Source organism: Cibotium barometz, chromosome 21, assembly GCF_041138505.1.
Source record: "Cibotium barometz isolate CiBa-2024 chromosome 21, ASM4113850v1, whole genome shotgun sequence".
Taxonomy (NCBI): domain Eukaryota; kingdom Viridiplantae; phylum Streptophyta; class Polypodiopsida; order Cyatheales; family Cibotiaceae; genus Cibotium; species Cibotium barometz.
This window is the reverse complement of record NC_141066.1, coordinates 32,610,299-32,628,326: the sequence shown is the minus strand read 5'-3', so window position 1 is coordinate 32,628,326 and position 18,028 is coordinate 32,610,299. Positions and strand designations below refer to the sequence as shown.

General features: G+C 43.1%; 1 protein-coding gene across 4 annotated transcripts in view; it reads left to right on the top strand.

The window, feature by feature from the left end:
• The window catches only part of LOC147627093 (Nucleotidylyl transferase superfamily protein), a 39,329-nt gene extending 21,528 nt beyond the window's left edge, over positions 1 to 17,801 (top strand). The window contains exons 8-13 of one of the 4 annotated variants that reach the window (XR_015268442.1): positions 6,847 to 6,927; positions 7,908 to 7,979; positions 9,778 to 9,846; positions 15,462 to 15,572; positions 17,105 to 17,255; positions 17,383 to 17,801. Coding sequence is in view for 2 of the 4 variants with exons in the window: in XM_086815665.1 (XP_086671791.1) it covers positions 6,847 to 6,927; positions 7,908 to 7,979; positions 9,778 to 9,846; positions 15,462 to 15,572; positions 17,105 to 17,155 (384 nt within the window). In the remaining 2 variants the exon portion in view is untranslated. Of the gene's footprint in view, positions 1 to 6,846; positions 6,928 to 7,907; positions 7,980 to 9,777; positions 9,847 to 10,055; positions 10,147 to 15,461; positions 15,573 to 15,714; positions 15,752 to 17,104 lie in introns of those variants that run through there. The other 3 variants (XR_015268443.1, XM_086815665.1, XM_086815666.1) reach the window with 3 other exon arrangements.
• The last annotated feature ends 227 nt before the right edge of the window (positions 17,802 to 18,028 follow it).

The following is an 18,028-nucleotide window of genomic DNA, read 5'->3' as shown; positions in this document are numbered from 1 at the left end:
GATAGGTGCAGCAAATGGGGAGGAAGAAGGCCGAATGAATCCGGCTCGGAGAAGCTCAGATAACTGCTTTTCCAACTCGCCCTCTAAAGTCTTGGAAAGACGATAGGGAAACCTGCTAGGAGGATCTGATCTAGGGACCAAATCATGTGATGGTCCTCAAGGCGAGAGGGTGGGAGACTGGGTGGGAGATCGTCCCTAAGCATAATGTCGTGGTGTTTGGATAGGAGGTCTGCTAACTGAGGGACTGAAGATGTAATGGATGCTACTAATGAGGGAGGGGCTGTTTGAGCACGAACATAAAGGAGTGCTCCTTCTGCTCCCTTGCGGATAGCTCGTCTGGCCTGGAGATGTGAAATCAATGGGATGCCAAGAATGCTTCTATCCCCCCGAATCATGACAGGCTCAGGAAAACCTTTACAAATAGTAAAAGTGTCCTGTCCCCAATTGGGAATAGGCTCATACCGACGGAACCACTGAATTCCTAAGATCATGTCACACCCTAACAGAGGGGAGACGATGAAATCTCGTTGAAATGAGGCCTTCTGAACTTCAAAGGCAAATTGCTGTGCCTTTTGGGAAATGTGGGTGCGAAGACCAGGTGTAAACCCATCCACATCCAGATGATATGGGACTAATTTATTAGCCAACTGGGGAGAGATGGCATCTTCAGAACTGCCCATATCGAAAAGGACTACAAACTGTTGGCCCCGGGCAGAGCCATAAGCTCGGATGAGGCTCTTCTGAGCAGCATCGCTCTCACCCTCCCGCTTAGCATCAAATACCACGGATGGCATAGGATGCATGGAAGGTAAAAGTTAAACTGCATTTGAGGTAGTAGGTGGGGCTGGAGGAGCTGGGGAGGCTGTGGCAACTATGGCAGAAGGAGCTTTGGCAGCTTGTGCCGCTTGCCATTTGTGGCAATCCTTCTTACCATGCCCTATAATATGATAGAAAAAACATCTATTTTCTGACTGGTACTTCCTTTGCTCCTCTGGAGGAAGATAACCTCCAGTAATGCCTGCTTTAGCCTTTTCATCAGGGGTTTTCTTAGGTTCTTTATCCTTCTTACCCCTTGAACTGGAGCTATTACTGCTGTCCTTCTTAGCATCTTTAGAAGATGCGTTACCTTTCCCTGTCTGTGCAGCTGATTGTTGCTGCTGGGGTTTAGTACTGGACTGAGATGCCTGCTTGGGCTTGCCCCCGTTAAGCTTCATTTCTTCATTCTGAGTGAGAGTCAGAGCCCGGTCGTATGTACTTGGTTCAAAGTTACGAACTATGAACCGAATGTTAGAGTCCAATCCACGAATGAATTGCTCCATCTTGGCCTGCTCAGATAACCCTAACTGCTGTGCTAAAGTAATAACCTTACCGGAAAACTGAAGCACTGGGGATCCGTTCTGTCTGAGTCCATAGAACTCGTCTTTCAGACCGGTCATGTACTGTGGCGGGAGAAATCTGGTCTTTAGGTCATCGACAAAGATGTCCCAGTCAAAGGTTGTGACACCTGTGGCCTGGTCTGTATGAATACTAGACCAATGCTGCCACCAAGTGACTGCCTCACCAGTGAGATGGGGAGCCGCTAAGTGGACTTTGTCTTGTGGGTCTGTGATCCTAGCTAATGGAAAATGAGCATTAAACTGATGAACAAATTGATTAACTGATGAATGATCACACTTACCATCATACTTACTGAAATTTGGTTGACTGCGAATGATGGTGGTTGATGCTGCTGCGGGATGCTGGCTGGTGACACCTATGACTGGGGAGACTGAGGAGAGCTGCTGATACCTCAAGTGTATGGCCTCCTTTTCCCGTTGGTGTTCGAGTAACATACGTTCTCGATCAAGCTCACGTTGGTATTCCCGAGCGGCGAGTTCAGCCTGACGCCGGTCTTCGTCGATCCTGCGTTGGGCTTCCTTGTAGTCCCGTCTTTCTTCTTTTTCTCTTCTCCTTCGGGCCTCGTCCTCTCTCCTTTGTTGTTCCATCTGAAAGAAGAGGGAGATGTAGTCGGGTGCTGCTGGAGGTGTAGAAGGACGTGCTGCTGCTGCCTCCAAGAGTTGGAGACGCTCCATGAGCAGCTGGTTCTGAGCTCTAAGAAGAGCTATGGTGTCTGCTGTAGGCGGAAGAACGAGGTCTCCTTCGGGGGAGACATCTTCCGGCTGATGAGTACTCTCTCCTGTAGACATGATGCTGAAGTCGGTGGTCGTGTCGGAACGCAATCTAACCATCCAAGGATGCCCCCACGCTAGGATACGGTGTGTGTGGACAATCTGAATCTGATACCAATGTGATATGCAGCGGAAGTCTTTGTATTGGAAGATCCTGTCACACAAATGCTCACACCGTCTTCTGTATCCTGAGTTTCGTGAGTTTAGCAATCCATTTCAATACTTCAAACTTTAAAGAGATGAGTGAGAGAGATATGAGAACTGTACACCAGATTGGGTCCCGAATTACCCACTGAAGGGCCCCCTATCCCGATAACGAGATAGTATTTGCTTTATTTCTTTAGAGAGAATGACTGTGGACTGTAGATAAGCCAAATGCAAGATCTCGGAGGATCGGAGAGTGGCCGATCTGTACACTGCTGTAGAAACACCTCGATGACCTGATCTCGAGCCTATGCACTCTTCCCAAGGGCGTGAGGAAGGGCTGCACACCTGAGGCTGAGAGAAGAAGAAGGTGGACTGTTCTACACTATGTTAGAATGCTGAAAACACTTATGAATGCTGTGTTACCTTCACCAGATGACTGCTGCATGTATGGATGATGCACAGAAGGCTGGATACTGATGCAAACTGCAGATTCAGGGCTGGAAACTGCTGTGGACAGAAACGCAGGCCTGTAGGGGTGCTGAGGGACTGAAACGCAGAGGTTTTGGGGCCGCTGGACAGAAACTGCAGGGTACTGAGGCTGCTGGACAGAAACGCAGAGGTATTCTGCTGCTGGACAGAAAAACGCAGGGTACTGCAGGCTGAATGCTGGCGTTGAACTGATGCTTGACGGTATGCTGAATTAGAGACTGTAGAGGACTGAATCAGGGCTGCTTTGATGCTGAAAACAGGCTGATTGGAGGTTGATAGCAGGCGCCTAGGGCTGTATGAAGCAAGGGGTTCTCAAGGGCTGGAGAAGCAAGCTTATGAGCTCCAAGGGCTGGATTAGTCTAGGGCTGAAGGCAAGAATGCTCCTAGGGCTGAGGAGGAGAGCTCTTAGCACAATGAAGACTGAATGAGAAAATAGGCTCTATGCAAGCCTATTTATACTAATTGGAGGTTGGTCATTTAATAAAGTTTTATATTTATAAATGCCCAATAATGCAAATAATGCTAAATAAATACTATTAAATATGGAAAAAATACCAGATAAATCCCAGTAAATTTCCTAAGGCTTCGGGGATGTTCGAAATGATGCACAGGCATATGAATGCATATTATGCAGGATGCAGAGTGCTTTCTGATGCAAACCCTAAGGCTTCTACTGACTCTACATGCATGAATGATTCTCTCCAAGTGGGTTAAGGGACTTGACTGACTGACTGACCCGCTAAGGCTGAGGAATGACCTACGTAGCTCGTGCCTGACTTATCCTGGACTGAGGATGTACAATGGGGTCACGGCGTACGACAATTATCATCCTATTGGGTTCTAAAACTGTACAACTGTTGCACTTCTGATGATGAGCCATCTTGTCACCATGCACTGAGTGCAGAGTGCATGTGACATCGCCATAGCCGAAGGAAAGCAAACAAAAACACCGACCCTTGCTCTCTCTGTCCAGTGCTACCTGCGCTGAAGCTCTATGCGTCGCTTGTGCTCTGTGGCGACCAGCCATACAAGGAGAGGAAGCGCCCGCACACACCACACGACCAACGAATTCTGCCACCCTTCCCTTTTTAACAAGGATGGATTCAGTTCGCTTTTCTCCAAAAACTAAAAGCAATAGCAAAAGCGTATCCTCCAAATAAAAATTATTATTTTATCATCAAAGGTTTTAAAACCTTCTAAACTTTAAATCCTTTTGTCCTCTTCACACTTGGGCTGGCCACACATGGGTTTCTTTCCCGATTCCAAACGGATGCCATTCACACTGTCCATCCCGTGCCCGTGCCCACTTGCATACTGGCCAGAGGAAAACACAAGGTCGTAACACTTTCCTTGAGGAATTGTTGAAACATTTGAGCCCTTCTTTGGTCATGTTCCCTCTTGGTTCTCCAAGCAACAAATTCTTTGTCTTTGAGAAATCGTTTGAACTGTTGAAAGTCTTGGTACTGTGCTGAAGACATGACCGCGGTCTCACGAGAAAGATTGTTAGCCTTGTTTCCCATCTTGAAGTCCTCGATTGGCCTCATAGTTGTTCCCTTCATTAGGCCCTTGGTTTCCCTTTGCTCTTGACATGGCATCCCAAGAAAGTTTCTTCAAGAGAAATCCTGCTCTGATACCATTGTAAGCTCAGCGGGGCGTGCTGTGACAGATTCAACCACGTGGCCAAGATATAATGAGAGAGAGAGAGGGGAGAGAGAGAAGGGAATAGGGATCTTGCACAGAACACCACACTGAACGGTGAACATGCCCCGCCCCGTCTCAGGAATTTATTAAGGAATAATCCACGGGCATGCTGTCTAGGATCAATACATTCAATGAATACGAAACAAACAAATATGTCGAAGTAGAATCCAAGTCGATGTTGAGGCACTGCTCATAGGGTCTCCCCCCTCTTAGACCATTTGTCGGGTACTCGCCTTAAGCCCAACACATACAAAACCAACACTTCTTTCCCATCTGTCGTACACACAGCAACATGCCAACCTCGACGCTTACAAATCTTTATACAAACTTCAACAATGCAATTCATTTTCAAAGAAAGAGAAACCATGAGAGAAATACATGGAAATCTTGACATCTATGACACCTAGACATACCTTTTGTTAGCATCTGCGTTAGGGTGGCTCTTATACCAATTGTGAAGTCTTTCTCAAAATTTTTCCTAAACACAGTTGAAACACAGTAGTACTAAACCAAATCATGAGGTAGCAGGCTAGCCCGCCTCCCAACCGTGACCGGCATCCACCGATCTGCCTCGAGCCAAGAGGGCTCTTGCACAATCCCATAGGCCCATGTCTAACTCCAGCATCCCATACCATCAAAGTCTACATGAAGGCCTTCAACACGCCAACCTATGTACTTGGCATGTGCACGGCATGAGCATGTCTGATCTCATACCTTCTGTGGTGCATCTGCACAGCCGTCTCACAATAACCGAGGCCCTCACTTATATAGTGATAACTATGCCATAAATAGCTAACTTGCGATAAAACATCCATTACGCATGTTTTATCAATCCAGGAACCGTAGCCAAGTATCTACCTATCAAAGTCCTAATTCTAGGGTCCCCTATACCCGCTTGATTAGGTCCCTAAGTGTCCACGTACGTAACAACTATCCTCTGCTGTGCATTAATGGAAAATTCTGATTTATAAGTTTACTTTGTTGATCGAGATGTTGTGGCTGCATGCCCTTGGTCTTGGCTCTCTTGCCCTTGGTCTTGGCTGTGCATCTCTTATCTTTGAATGCCCATGAATGACCCTTGACTTGCCTTTTTATAGAGATTTTTATAGCAAGTCATATTCAGGTCGGCCAGCCCTTTTCAGGCCAAAAAAATGTGTTCATTCCCAACCATTGGTCCATGTCATGAGCACATCTGGGCACCTATAGGGTTGTCGAACTTCTTTAAACCGCCCATATCCTTTAACTCTGATGCTAAGGCAGCTGCAAGGAATAATTATGCCTACATGTGGCACCAAATTAAGGTGTGCACTTGATACTATGGGTGATCTAGGTTGATACTCGTACATAAGCATAAACAGGCTAAATCTAGTAGTGGAATGCTTACTACTGTTATTTGTGAACTTTATGCATGGAAGGTACTTCTCCTACTTAAGACTACATCTTGGAGACATATGCCCTAAGCTTATCCTCCATACTTTGGAAAGATCGCTCTGTCTATCTATTTGACTCGAGATGATTTGATGATGACATGCTCAAATTGGTTTGCAATTTGGAAAACGTTGCTTGTCAAAATTGTGTAGTAAATTTAGAATCCTTGTCATTGATAGTCTCCTCTAGCAAACCATAGAGCTTTTATATTTGCTCTACAAAGAGTTGAGCGAACTTGTGAGCTTTAGTTGTTGACTTAGTAGGTGTAAACCTAGTTATCTTGGTCAAATGGTGCACAATGACCCAGATTGAATCATGGCTAGTAATGTGGACATCTCCAAGAAAAAAAATGTACTAGTGCCACAATCATGATGCACAGTGTGCACGGCACCTGGGCACATAGAGAACCTTAGCCTTGGTTGGCACGTTGTTTTATTAGCCACATATGAGATCCTTTGTTGAGGATTATGTGTTGAAGTGTACCCAATGTCAAGCTCAACAAAGCTGAGGGTTAGAGCTGATGGTATGCCGCATCTACTTGAGATACTTAAGTAATAAGAACAAGTGGCAAAGTATCTCAATGGATTTTGTTGTTGGATTACCAAGGCACACAAACCTTTTCTAGCCTAAATCATGATCCACCTTGAATGGAATATGTAACAGGGTGCTTTCCGTAGAACTTAATTTACCACTTAAATGTACACACAACCTTTTATCATAGAATTCCAAATGAAAATAAAACATCTGCAAGATATATGCTCTGCTTTGTGATGTGTGTCTGTGCTAAAGCATATACACTATTGGTCAATCAGTATGGGATGGACTGCAGAGCCAGTATTTTAACTCATGGGTTTATTATCTATTAAATTTGTTAAAGGTTCCTTTTTTCTAAAGTGTGACAACTGCTATGTAGGGTGAAAGTGGGAAAATGTCTGCCAGCGATCCAAACTCGGCAATATATGTGACAGATTCAGCGAAAGACATCAAGAACAAGGTAAATAGTTTTAATGGCTATGCTCCTTGTTTTTTAGATATAACACATCATCAATTTTATTGAGTACATAAAGAACATGAAGAAGAGCAAAATACTGTTTCAATAAATGATTGGGCAGGTAGTTATTCTTTTCTCAAAACGCTAATGATGTTTGAAGCCTCTTGCCAAAGTGATGGTAATGTTGTCATCAACATTGAAGCATGCGTTATGCATGGGCACACATGTCTAGGCTCCTTTTCTAGTAAAGCTCAATTCCTCAAAGAAGAGAAATTGCAGCTTTGAACATGCATAATCACTTAAGTGCAGTAAATGAATATGAGCTATTTTTTCTCCTCATTAGCTAGTCGTATCTCCGAAGCTCTGACAGAAATTCAGTACACAGACCTTTGTATAGATGTATGCTCTTATGTGTGTGTGTGATATATTAATACCAAGTTCTACATCCACTATTGGGCACTGATGATGTTAGTGGGGATGTCGTAGTATCTAAGCCTATACTATGCATGATGGAGTTGATGGTTTATTTTCTTGTGGATGACTACCATGAGGTTATAAATTGCACTTTCTGATAAGGTGAATTTGGGCATGTTCCTGGATTCATCTAGGTATATATAGTCCTGTGCCCACTAGGCTTAGAACTAAAATGTTAAATCCTCCCTCTCCCCTTCTTCCTTGTGCTAGTGCATTAGGCAATGATAGAAAAGAAATCACGAGTTAGCCTTTTAGCTCTGACACCCCACTGTTTTAGTTTCAGCTTTAGTGTATCCATTTGCTGCATGTATATCTTTTTTGGTGTATAACTTTTTTGGAAGTGATGCTCCAGTGATGATTTGTCTGGCCTTGCCTGCCATAAGAGGCAGGCTGTTGAGTTGAAAATGAAGATGGTTTAGATGTTTGGGGATAGATTAAAGACAAGATTAGTTTATTATCTCTAGTAGGTTCTTTTACATATATCTAAGTTAAGTGTGCTGCAACTGCAGATAAACAAATATGCATTCTCTGGAGGGGGAGCCACTATTGATGAACACAAGAAGAATGGTGCCAATCTTGAGGTAGCCAATGCATGCAGACGTCTGTATTGAATAACCTGCAGTCTTTATTTGTTCAAGTATACTTTTATTGTGTGATGGCTTATTGATCTTGTTTTCCTCCAAATTCCAATTTACCAAGTGCATCTTTTCTGGGCTAGCCAATCTCTATTGGCTGATAGATTGGTAGTTAGCCGGAGCATTTTATCTGAGTTGTCAACCTGAATTGCTGGCTGTAATCAAAGAAGTTAAGGACTAACAAATCCTTAAGCTGATTTTACAATTGTGAGGTAGCCAATGCATACAAACGTCTTCATTGCATAACCTGCAGTCTTTATTTGTCTGAGTACACTTTTATTGTACACTTATGGCTTATTGATCTTGTTTTCCTCGGAATTCCAATTTACTAAGTGCATCTTTTCTGGGCTAGCCAATCTCTATTGGCTGATAGATTGGTAGTTAGCTGGAGCATGCTATCTGAATTGTCAACCTGAATTGCTGGCTGTTATCAAGTTAAGGACTAACAAATCCTTCAGCTGATTTTACAATCTTTGTTTTTCTTGTTCTTCGTTTCTCTTGTTCTCATCGGTAAAACTGATAACTATTCTGAGGGGCATGTGTAAGAACAACAATCGAAAAGTTTTGCTAAACAGTAGTAAACCAGGTTCAGATATGGAGTGAACAAATAATTGAAAGTAAGGCCTTTATCATGTATTGAGACTTCCAACTAGAATTCTCTAGGATGCTTAGACCTGTGGGTACAATATTCACTAACCTAGGGCTGCTTTGAATTGTTCGTCACCCAAATCAATGCACTAAGGGGCTTTGCCAACTATAGATCAGGCTTCAAAGGTAGAGAATACACATCTTGTGCAAGGCACCCTCACTTGTACTCTACTGATTTTGCTTATAATAGGGTCTTCTTGTTTTGGCTTCTCAGTATTCTCTTTTGTTACCTATTATCTGTAGATGTTTCTTCAGGACTTCCCAACTTGTGCACATCAACGCTCTGATGCCTTAACTATCCTGCTGTAGGGTCTGAAACTGTCTCCACTTTTTATTAGTCTTGAGCTCGGTTTTTTTTTTTTTGGGGTGTACTTGAGATTTTGTGGATAGCGTCGTCTATTGGCTTCTTGAGTTTTGTGTTTCTGGAAGTGATTGGTGTTATTCTATTGGTTTTCTCACAATTTAGTTGCTCGGCCGATTGGAGTGAACACCCTGCACAGCTTTGGTAGAACTGAGTGTCGCAAGTTGATTCGCGATCTTTGATGTCCATGGCAACCATCATCCTTGATCCAGAGTGTGAGCTTGAAGGGCAAGTGTTGCACATTGTTGTTGCCGCAGGATCATCGAAGAGGAGGGTGGAAGCAAGCGCCAAGACAATCAAATGATGACGGCCTAAGGTGTGCGGATGGCAGCCTATGTGGCCACCTGCACGTGAACACACCCTTAGTATGAGGTGTCCCCAACAGGATTTGAACCCAAGACCTCCTGTAGAAAGTCCGAAGTCTTATCCACTAGGCTACTGCCTTGGGGACAATATCACCTCAATTTTTGACTCACAACAAGAATTTTATTTAAACTAGTCATTTGTGCAACTGCAAGTGTTTCAGCAGAATTATCTGAGAAATGATCATTTTTGTTTCTGTTGTTTGTAAACCATTTGCAATCTACCAATTTCAGATTTATCCTTTTTTATGGTGATAATGGGCAATCAGTTTTTTTTTTGGTTATCTTTTAAATGATATCTTAAAATGAAGCTATAGATTGATTTAGGCGTGTGAACTATCAGAGAAGTGATCTTTTTTTTTTTCTGAGACAGGTGGACGTGCCAGTAAAATACCTTACATTCTTTCTTGAGAGTGATGAAGAGCTTGCTCACATCAAGCAGGTATGGCACCCTGTCCTTACGAAGGTTGCTTCTATCTCGGTATTTCTAATGTGGTCTATTTCTAATGTGGTCTATTTGTTTTGTTACTAGTTGATTTTGTTTCGGGCATATCATGTCTTTTGTATTTGAAAAGCCTTAATGCTAAGACTAATTTAGATCTTAAAGGGGATCCGGATCTCTGTGTTTACTGAATGACATATTTGTGATAGTGACATGCCATTTGGAGGGTGTTATCAATGAGGGGTTCAGCTATGCTTTTGTCGTCTATTCAACGTGGTCAGGGCTAACTTCTCTCATTATGTAATCTTAATCCAAAATCTTTTCTCATTTGTGTGCTTCACCCACTTGCCAATTACTTTCTATTTCTTTCTCAACTTTAACTTCTGGTTTCATTTCTTAAGAAAACCTTAGATTGAGGATCTTTTACCATGTTACTGACATTGCAGCTTGGAGAGGAGCCTTTTTTTGTGTTTATCGTAATGTCTTCTATCAGAATCTCTCTATGGGTAATCCAAAAGAATTTATTAATTTGTAAGTTTGATACATCATGGCTCTATGGTCGTGTAAATATCACCGCTTCTTGGTATTTCTCCCAAGCTTGTAGTGGGCTTCTAGGAGTTGAGGAAACGGAAAAAGTAATTTCAGGGAAATCATGTCTTGGAGCATCTTGATCCTCCTGCAGTTGTGTATCCACATATAGAACTGTCATGTGCATCACATCTGTGAGTGCCACATGGTCATGGCTTCCCGTTGCAGCCAGAATCTTGGCAAGATATGAGGCAGGGTATGGCCTGTTTGGGGCTGTTTTGGCAGCCGAAATGGTGCCGGGACGTGCTGAGGACATGCACCCATGGATGGGACTCCTTTGGGGCTTGGTTTGGACACAAAATATGACTTTTTTCACATTGTTTTGATGGGCTGAAAAGGGTAAACGAACTTGAACACGACGTTCCCACTTGTAGCCTATGCATTAGGCACTTCAGTACACATCCATATGCCAGAGTCTGTAAGACTAGAAGCAAGGCAGCAAGGGCACGTTTCTAGATCAACAGGAGCTACTTCTCTTGTGCGTCAGCAAGTGAAGGATATCAGGAGTCTTTGGTTTGCATCATAGGATAGCATTGCACAAACTGGATCTAAGTCTAGATCCAAGAACCATTGTACATATTCACGTTTTGGAAATTAGCGTTACATCTGGGCTTGTGTGTGTTTGCTAAACATAGGATTAACATTAGTTTGTTTTGCTTAGCATTAATCATGATCACGCTTCTGCAATGCATGTAACAAGAACGTAGCCCTCCTAGTTAAACTTGTTGTGAGGGGTGTTTTAATTGGTGTATCCTCCTGATTACTAGATCTATACTACAGGTGAGATGTCCCTGGCCCCAAGCATCACGAGCTTCCACCTGCTAGATGTATATCCAGGATGCTTTGCGACACCTTGGCAGACTCCCATTACAGATCCCAGGCATCCTTTCAACCATCAGATTTGTACTCGCTGAGGATGGTATTGTGAGGCTCCCTTCACACAGTGCCATGCACTTATACCACAAGCTCTGAAGACGTGGACCACACAAGGTGGACTTCATGATAGCCCTATGCTCTGTCATGGAGGAGGATGGTACTATCATGGATGAGGATATCACATGGCTAGTTCGGTTTATCACATTGCACATGCAACTTGGGTCTTGTTATTTGGGTAGCTAGTTTTTTCTCCTTTCATGTTTTCTTGGCATACAATTATCCATAGATCACTTGTAGTATTACATTTGGTCTCAAACACCCGTTGGGTCTTTCGTAGACGTAAAAACAATCTCTCTCTCTCTCTCTCTCTCTTAGTGGACAAGTGTAATATGAAAAAGTATGCAGGACACGTCCTGATGTTTGACACACTACACAGTTTTTTGTGTGTGAGTCATAGGATGAGGTTGGCAGTGGAAAGGAGTAGGTGGTGGCTACAGGAATTTCATGCAGCTTGGATTGACTGCTAGCGAAATAAGCTTGTTGGAATGCACAAATGATGCTTGGATATGGCAAGGCTCTCTTCTGTATGATATACCTCAGGGATGCTTATAGAGAACATTTTAAAGTAAATAGGGCCTGATAATATTCCATGAGTAGGCAGTAAGGAGTGCAAGTGGTAGAGATCACTGAAGGCAAGTTGGCCCATCTGTTGTTGTGATCTGAGACAACCTTGCTTGGATGATGTGGACTTGGGTTAGCGAGTTCCTTGTCGAGTGAGCTAAGCAGAGTGGGCGGAGTGGGTTTGGCAGGATAGCCAGTCAGGCACCCTGGTTGGTGCCCCCTTCCTCTACCACACTGCCTTGGAGCAAGTTTGAGAGGAAGCCTCACGAAGGTCAAATTGTCAGGGTTGTCTACAAGAGTTTCTTGCTAGGTTGCAGGAAACGTTTCTGTTCAGGAAACGGCAAGCCTAAGTAAACGCAAGGAAACGTGAAACCCATTTACTAGGAAACATCGGGGGTAGGCTAAGATTTGAAAAGAACACAGACATTTAGAAAAAATATAGCACATGTTTACATATAGTTTTTGAAGGGAGGAAACATGTAAAAGCATGTAACAAAGTAGATGAAAAGAAGACCATAAGGGCTGAAATTCATTAATCAATGATTGTGCAAGATACAACTTGTTTACATGGGAAGTAGGAGTCCATAAGGGCTGAATTTCAGCCATCAATGACAGTGCAAGATACAAATTTATTACATGGGAAGTACACCCTCATCCTCAACTAGATCCTCAAGGCACTCATTGAGGTTGCATGGACCCATGGAGGATGAAGGCGAGTAGAGAGAACACTCGAACAAGACTGAGAAATCGTTTTTCTTAAAAAAAAGGCTGGCGAGTCTTTTTTTTTAATGGACCTTAGAAAAAAAGTATAGAAAAAAGGCTGGCGAGTCTTTTTTTTTAATGGACCTTAGAAAAAAAGCCAAAAAGTATATATATATATATATATGTTGGCCCTTTTTTTTTAAAATGCTTTTAATAAACTGCAACAAAACGGACCACTTTATAAGTGGCCCCGTTTTTCTTTTAATGGGCTGGGCCACTTATACCGTTTTTCTTTTAATGTGCTGCACCAAAACGGGCCACACCCAAGGTCAAAAATCGTTTTTTTTTGGGGTAAAAACTCGCCGTTTCCTAAGCGTTTCCCATGGTGAGAAATGTGGCCCTTCTACAGAAACGCCGAAACGGCGTTTCCTACTCTTCCACACACGTTTCCTGCAAGCTAGGTTTCTTGAGGCCACATACCATGTATCCGTCTAGTGGAGGCTCAATAAGTTTAATCATGGCAAGCGTGGAAACTCGGGTCTCAACTGTGCTATCATGAATGACTTATATCCTTTTTTGTGGATGGTATGTATCTATGTCATGGTCAGTTCTCTGCGTGTGTTTGTGATATTGCATAGTAGCTCCCAATTCCAATACAGCAATTTTGAATGTGGGTCTAGTTCAGAATGGCATGTTTTTGCCAATATCTTAATCATCTATAACAAAGACCCTCGATGAGGGTGCAACTTTCTCTTGAGAAAGTTCTTGGTCCAGTCTCATGTTGAACTAATACCCCTCTTTGCTGCATGGGAGTTTGTCTTATCCCGATATCATCCAGCAGCTGCTTCGTTAGAAAGAAATGGTACACTTCCAAGTTGTTCTACTGTGCATGCACCATCATTAAGGTAAGAGCAAAGGCTTTGTGTGTGTGTGTGTGTGTGTGTCTTTCTAAAGATATGGACTCCGCATGGACCTCCTCCCATCCCTTCAGTACAGTTTGGACTCCACTTCTCTCCAGCTTTCTCATGAGGACACCAATGGGGTTATCCGGTTAGATCTTCTCGGCCTCTACACCTACTGCACATGGATCACACCTTCGGAGCTCCCACCGAAGATGTGCCACTGAAGATGCACTTCTACGGAGATCACTTCCTCATGGTCAGTGAGGATGGACTTATCCAACAGCCGAGCTACTTGAGTGTTCACATGTCCCATGCCATGCGGATTGCGATTGCATCCCACCGCCTTAGAGTGGAGACAGGTAAAGCTGAGCGCGTCTTTAGAGCGGGGGAGCTCATATGGAGAACCAGGGAGAAGAGGATTTGCCGATTATGCCACACAGAGGTTGAGACAGAGGAGCATTACATATGTCGCTTCCCGGTATACTATGAGATCGGCGGGAGGTTTCACTGTTTGTTCCATGAGAGATTTGGCTTACTCTCAAGGCTCATTAGCATTGCCTAGGGCTCTTCTTGCTCAAGCTTTGTAGATACATGGAAACTTTCTTGAGAGAGCTTCGGCCCCAGCCACCGCGGCCTCTCCCATCAACCAACCATCACCATCTTCTTCTGGACCCAGCAGGAAGAGGACACCCATATAGTGGATCCCGTGGACCCACCTCGGGTTGCTCTGGACCCATTTGGCCCGAGAGGAGTTACCTTGGACCGGGCCTCGGCATTCCAGCGTGCCCGATGCCCCCTGCCTCCTTGGATGTCGGCCACGATCCCCTCATCAGCTCCAGATCTAGTTTATGCTCCATCGCCATCAAGCTACCTTTCCTCGTGACGTAGACCTCTTGGCCTTCTTGATTAGCCCCATGCTTGATATTTTGGAGAGTTGGTATACCATCCATGGGGGATGATGCTCCTCTCATGTTTCATGTTCTTTGTATTCCATGATGAGATTTCCATGGAGGACACTGATGTAGTGGATCTTGTGGACCCTCCACGAGCTGCTCCCGACCTACCTCACCCGAGAGGAGTTACCTCGGACCGAGCCTTCGCACTCTAGCGTGCCCCCCCCCCCCCCGGACCACGATCGCCTCATCAGCTCCAGATCCAAGACATTCTCCACCGCCATCGAGCTACCTTTCCACGTGACATCGCTGAGGGAGACCTCTCGGCCATACTCATTAGCCCCATGCTTGATATTTTGGAGAGTGGTATACCATCTACTCGGAGCTGATGTTGCTCTCATGTTTCTATGTTCTTAGTATTTCCATGATGAGTTTCCATGGACAGTTTTGTATCACCCAAGTGAGATAGCTATGTTTATGTTTTCTTTTTGTTTTACTGTCCATTCCATGATGAGATATGCTATGGACATTATTGTATCACTTCGGTCTCATAGGCCCATTGGGTCTTTAGTAGACACTTAATATATCTTTCTCTCTTTCTTTCTCTCTTTCTCTCTCCGTGGGAATATGATCACTGTATGACCACATATTGTCATCATGTAGCATCACACGGATAATAATTTAGCTTATGTATTTAGTTTCGTACATTGGGCAATGATTCGACCTGATCGCAAATGCATAAGCACAATCCAGTGCCAGAGTTGCTTCCAAAAATTTCAAATTCATTGTGGATACATTGTACTACCTTTTTGGTCTCATAAAGCCTCTGGGTCTTTTGAAGACGTTAATATATATTTTTTGTGTGTGTGTGTGTGTGTGTGTGTTGTAATAAGTTTGGAGATGTCAAATCCTCTTTAGGTGCTCCTGTGTTCTTTAGAGGCAAGGTGGATTGAACTTGTTCAATGAAAAACTTTGAATGCCAAGGCATTTTTTAATCTAAATCTGCCTCATTTGCCTTTCATGTGCTTGACAGGAGTATGGTGCTGGTAGAATGTTAACTGGAGAGGTCAAATGTCGTCTCATTGAAATCCTTTCTGGGATGGTTGATCGTCATCAAAAAGCTCGTGCCACCGTCACAGATGAGGTACTAAATGTGTGCTCCATGAGTTTTGTCATAATGTATGGTCACTTGTTTTATGAGATCTTTAGTATAACAACTTTTTCCTCAGTGCTGGTTTGTGCTAGTTTTTGTTGGTGGCAATCAACCAATATCCCTTTTATTTCAGTAGAAAGATGAACAGGGCTTGTTACAGGCTAGGACTCACATGGATTGAGGACAGGCTACATGTTCATGTATGAAATGTAGATCTGATGCAGGCAATATCCTCCTATTTTAAATTCTAGAACTAGCATAGCACCAATGGAAGACGAGTGACTTGAAGATATGACCAAAGTTGTTGAGTGATGACTTGTATTTTTGGCAAGAGGTCTTCTAGTTGCAGAAAAATGTTTAGAAGTCAGGGAAGATGTCTGGTTCCAACTCCGGGTTTATTAAAGAAATGTCTCTACTTGCATGTTATCACACAATTCAAGGTGGACGTGTGCTTGAATAAGACTTGTAGTTTGATATAGAGAAGTACCCCTCCTCTTTCCTCATTTTATGGAGACAATGGACAACATGATGGTGTTTGATCATTTGTGCTGTTCTATGGTGGTGTGTCATGACAAGAGGGAGGAGGTGGGCGTATCGAGGCATGGGGGATTCTCTCTTTCTATTTTGCCTTTCTGTACATTGAAGTGTACGTGAATTTGGTGCATTAATTTGGAAATACTTCTGTGAGAGTACCAAACAACTAGAACCTGCACTAATAACGCTTCAGGAGTTCCCTCATACTGAATCACTGTTTGTATTGCTGCCAGCGGGTGTGGAAGCATTTTCGGGTCACTGTTTGTTGATTTTTGGGCAGCTTGCTGTTTGTGGAATCACCTAGGTCAATTGAAGGCTGTCTTGTGGTCCATCTGTCACTATATTTAAATGATGTGAATACTAATCTGCTGATTGCTGCACGCACCTGTAAGAACTGCTACAGCACGAGCCCACCTCCTAAACTGGATAGTCATTAGCTAACTTGGATAATTGGCAAGGAAGTCGGGTAGTTGGTCACGATTTGAAGGCCACTGTGCAGCTGCTTGTGTCAACACATGTTTGGTCCAGTGTCTGCTGTTTTATGAGCAGTTTGGCCTGGGTGGTGGTTACCCTGCCATCATTCTGGTCAAGAATAGCCCGTCTTGCTGCCCACAAGATCCAAATGATGTAAGGACTTGTAATAGAGGGATGTGATTTATTTTCTACAAAGACTGAAGCACTTGGCTGTATCTGCCGTGACAAACTGTCTTGTTGAATGTCTTCAAGGCTAGCCCTTTCTACTCTATTTTTTTGTGCTAAATACATTGAAAGCGTGTTGGTATCGCCATTTTGTAAATAGATTTTCTTATTTTTCAATTAGTGGGTTTAGTACTAGTCATCTTTTGGACATGGTGACATGCTCATTTTAAGGAGTGTTTGTAAAACTTGTGTAGGCTATTTGTTTAAGTGTAGAGGGTTTTGCTGGTTAGGATTTGTGTCTCAAAAAAATTGTCATGCAGTTTTGAAGAGGGGTCATATTTTGTTTGCAGATGGTTGATGCTTTTATGGCAGTCAGACCATTGCCACAAATGTTCAGCTGATGGAGTCATAATAACCTTGGAGACTGGAGACTGGGTATCATTTAAACTCTTGAAGACTGCCTAAAGCATGCCATCTTCAAATAAGTTTACTCCTTGTCAGGTAGCGAGTTCTATATAATCTGCTTATTTGTCACTTGACCTGAGTTGATGTTGTTCTGGTAAGGACATGGGATTCGCGTAGTTTGATAGGCACAAGAAGAGACATGAGCTGTATGTTTTGATGGCAGAGTCTTCACTGAATTTTGTCCCCCCTTTTTGGAAGCTCTGAAGAGACAATTGCATGAAGAGCATAAAAAAGGGTCAATACTCAAGTATAGCCTAAATATGTAGCAGGAACAGTGGGTTCAGCAGATTTTGTAATTTTGGCACTGTAGACATTCTACAAATTGTAATGTTTCACATTTTGGTTCCCTTAACTATTATGAGCTAGTGGGAGTATTGCAATTGAATCATCATCATGCAAAATGAAGATAAGCTCCAGGTATGTTGGTCTGGAAGTGCAATTAAGCAGGGGGGCCACTGGTATTTTTCGACAAACATGATTGTGTTCAAAATCAATTTGAACTTTTATGCAATCAAGTGATGAAGTCCTATTGTCAAGGATAGAAACTTGGGTAATATAAAAGATGGGCTTTTCCTTAAGAAAGTAATTAATATGCACAAAGATGAAATTGAATGCAAGTTGAGCTATTTTGTCCCGAGTGTTGTGAAACATCAGGTGAAGAGCTCGTTGATGCCAACTTCACCTTGTTGAGTGAGGTGATTAGTTACATTGCCTATAAATAATCAATTGTTTGTGGAATTTTGCTTTTATATGATGACTAGTAAATAAATGAGCGAGAATGAAGCCATGAAAGTAATTGCAAACATGCA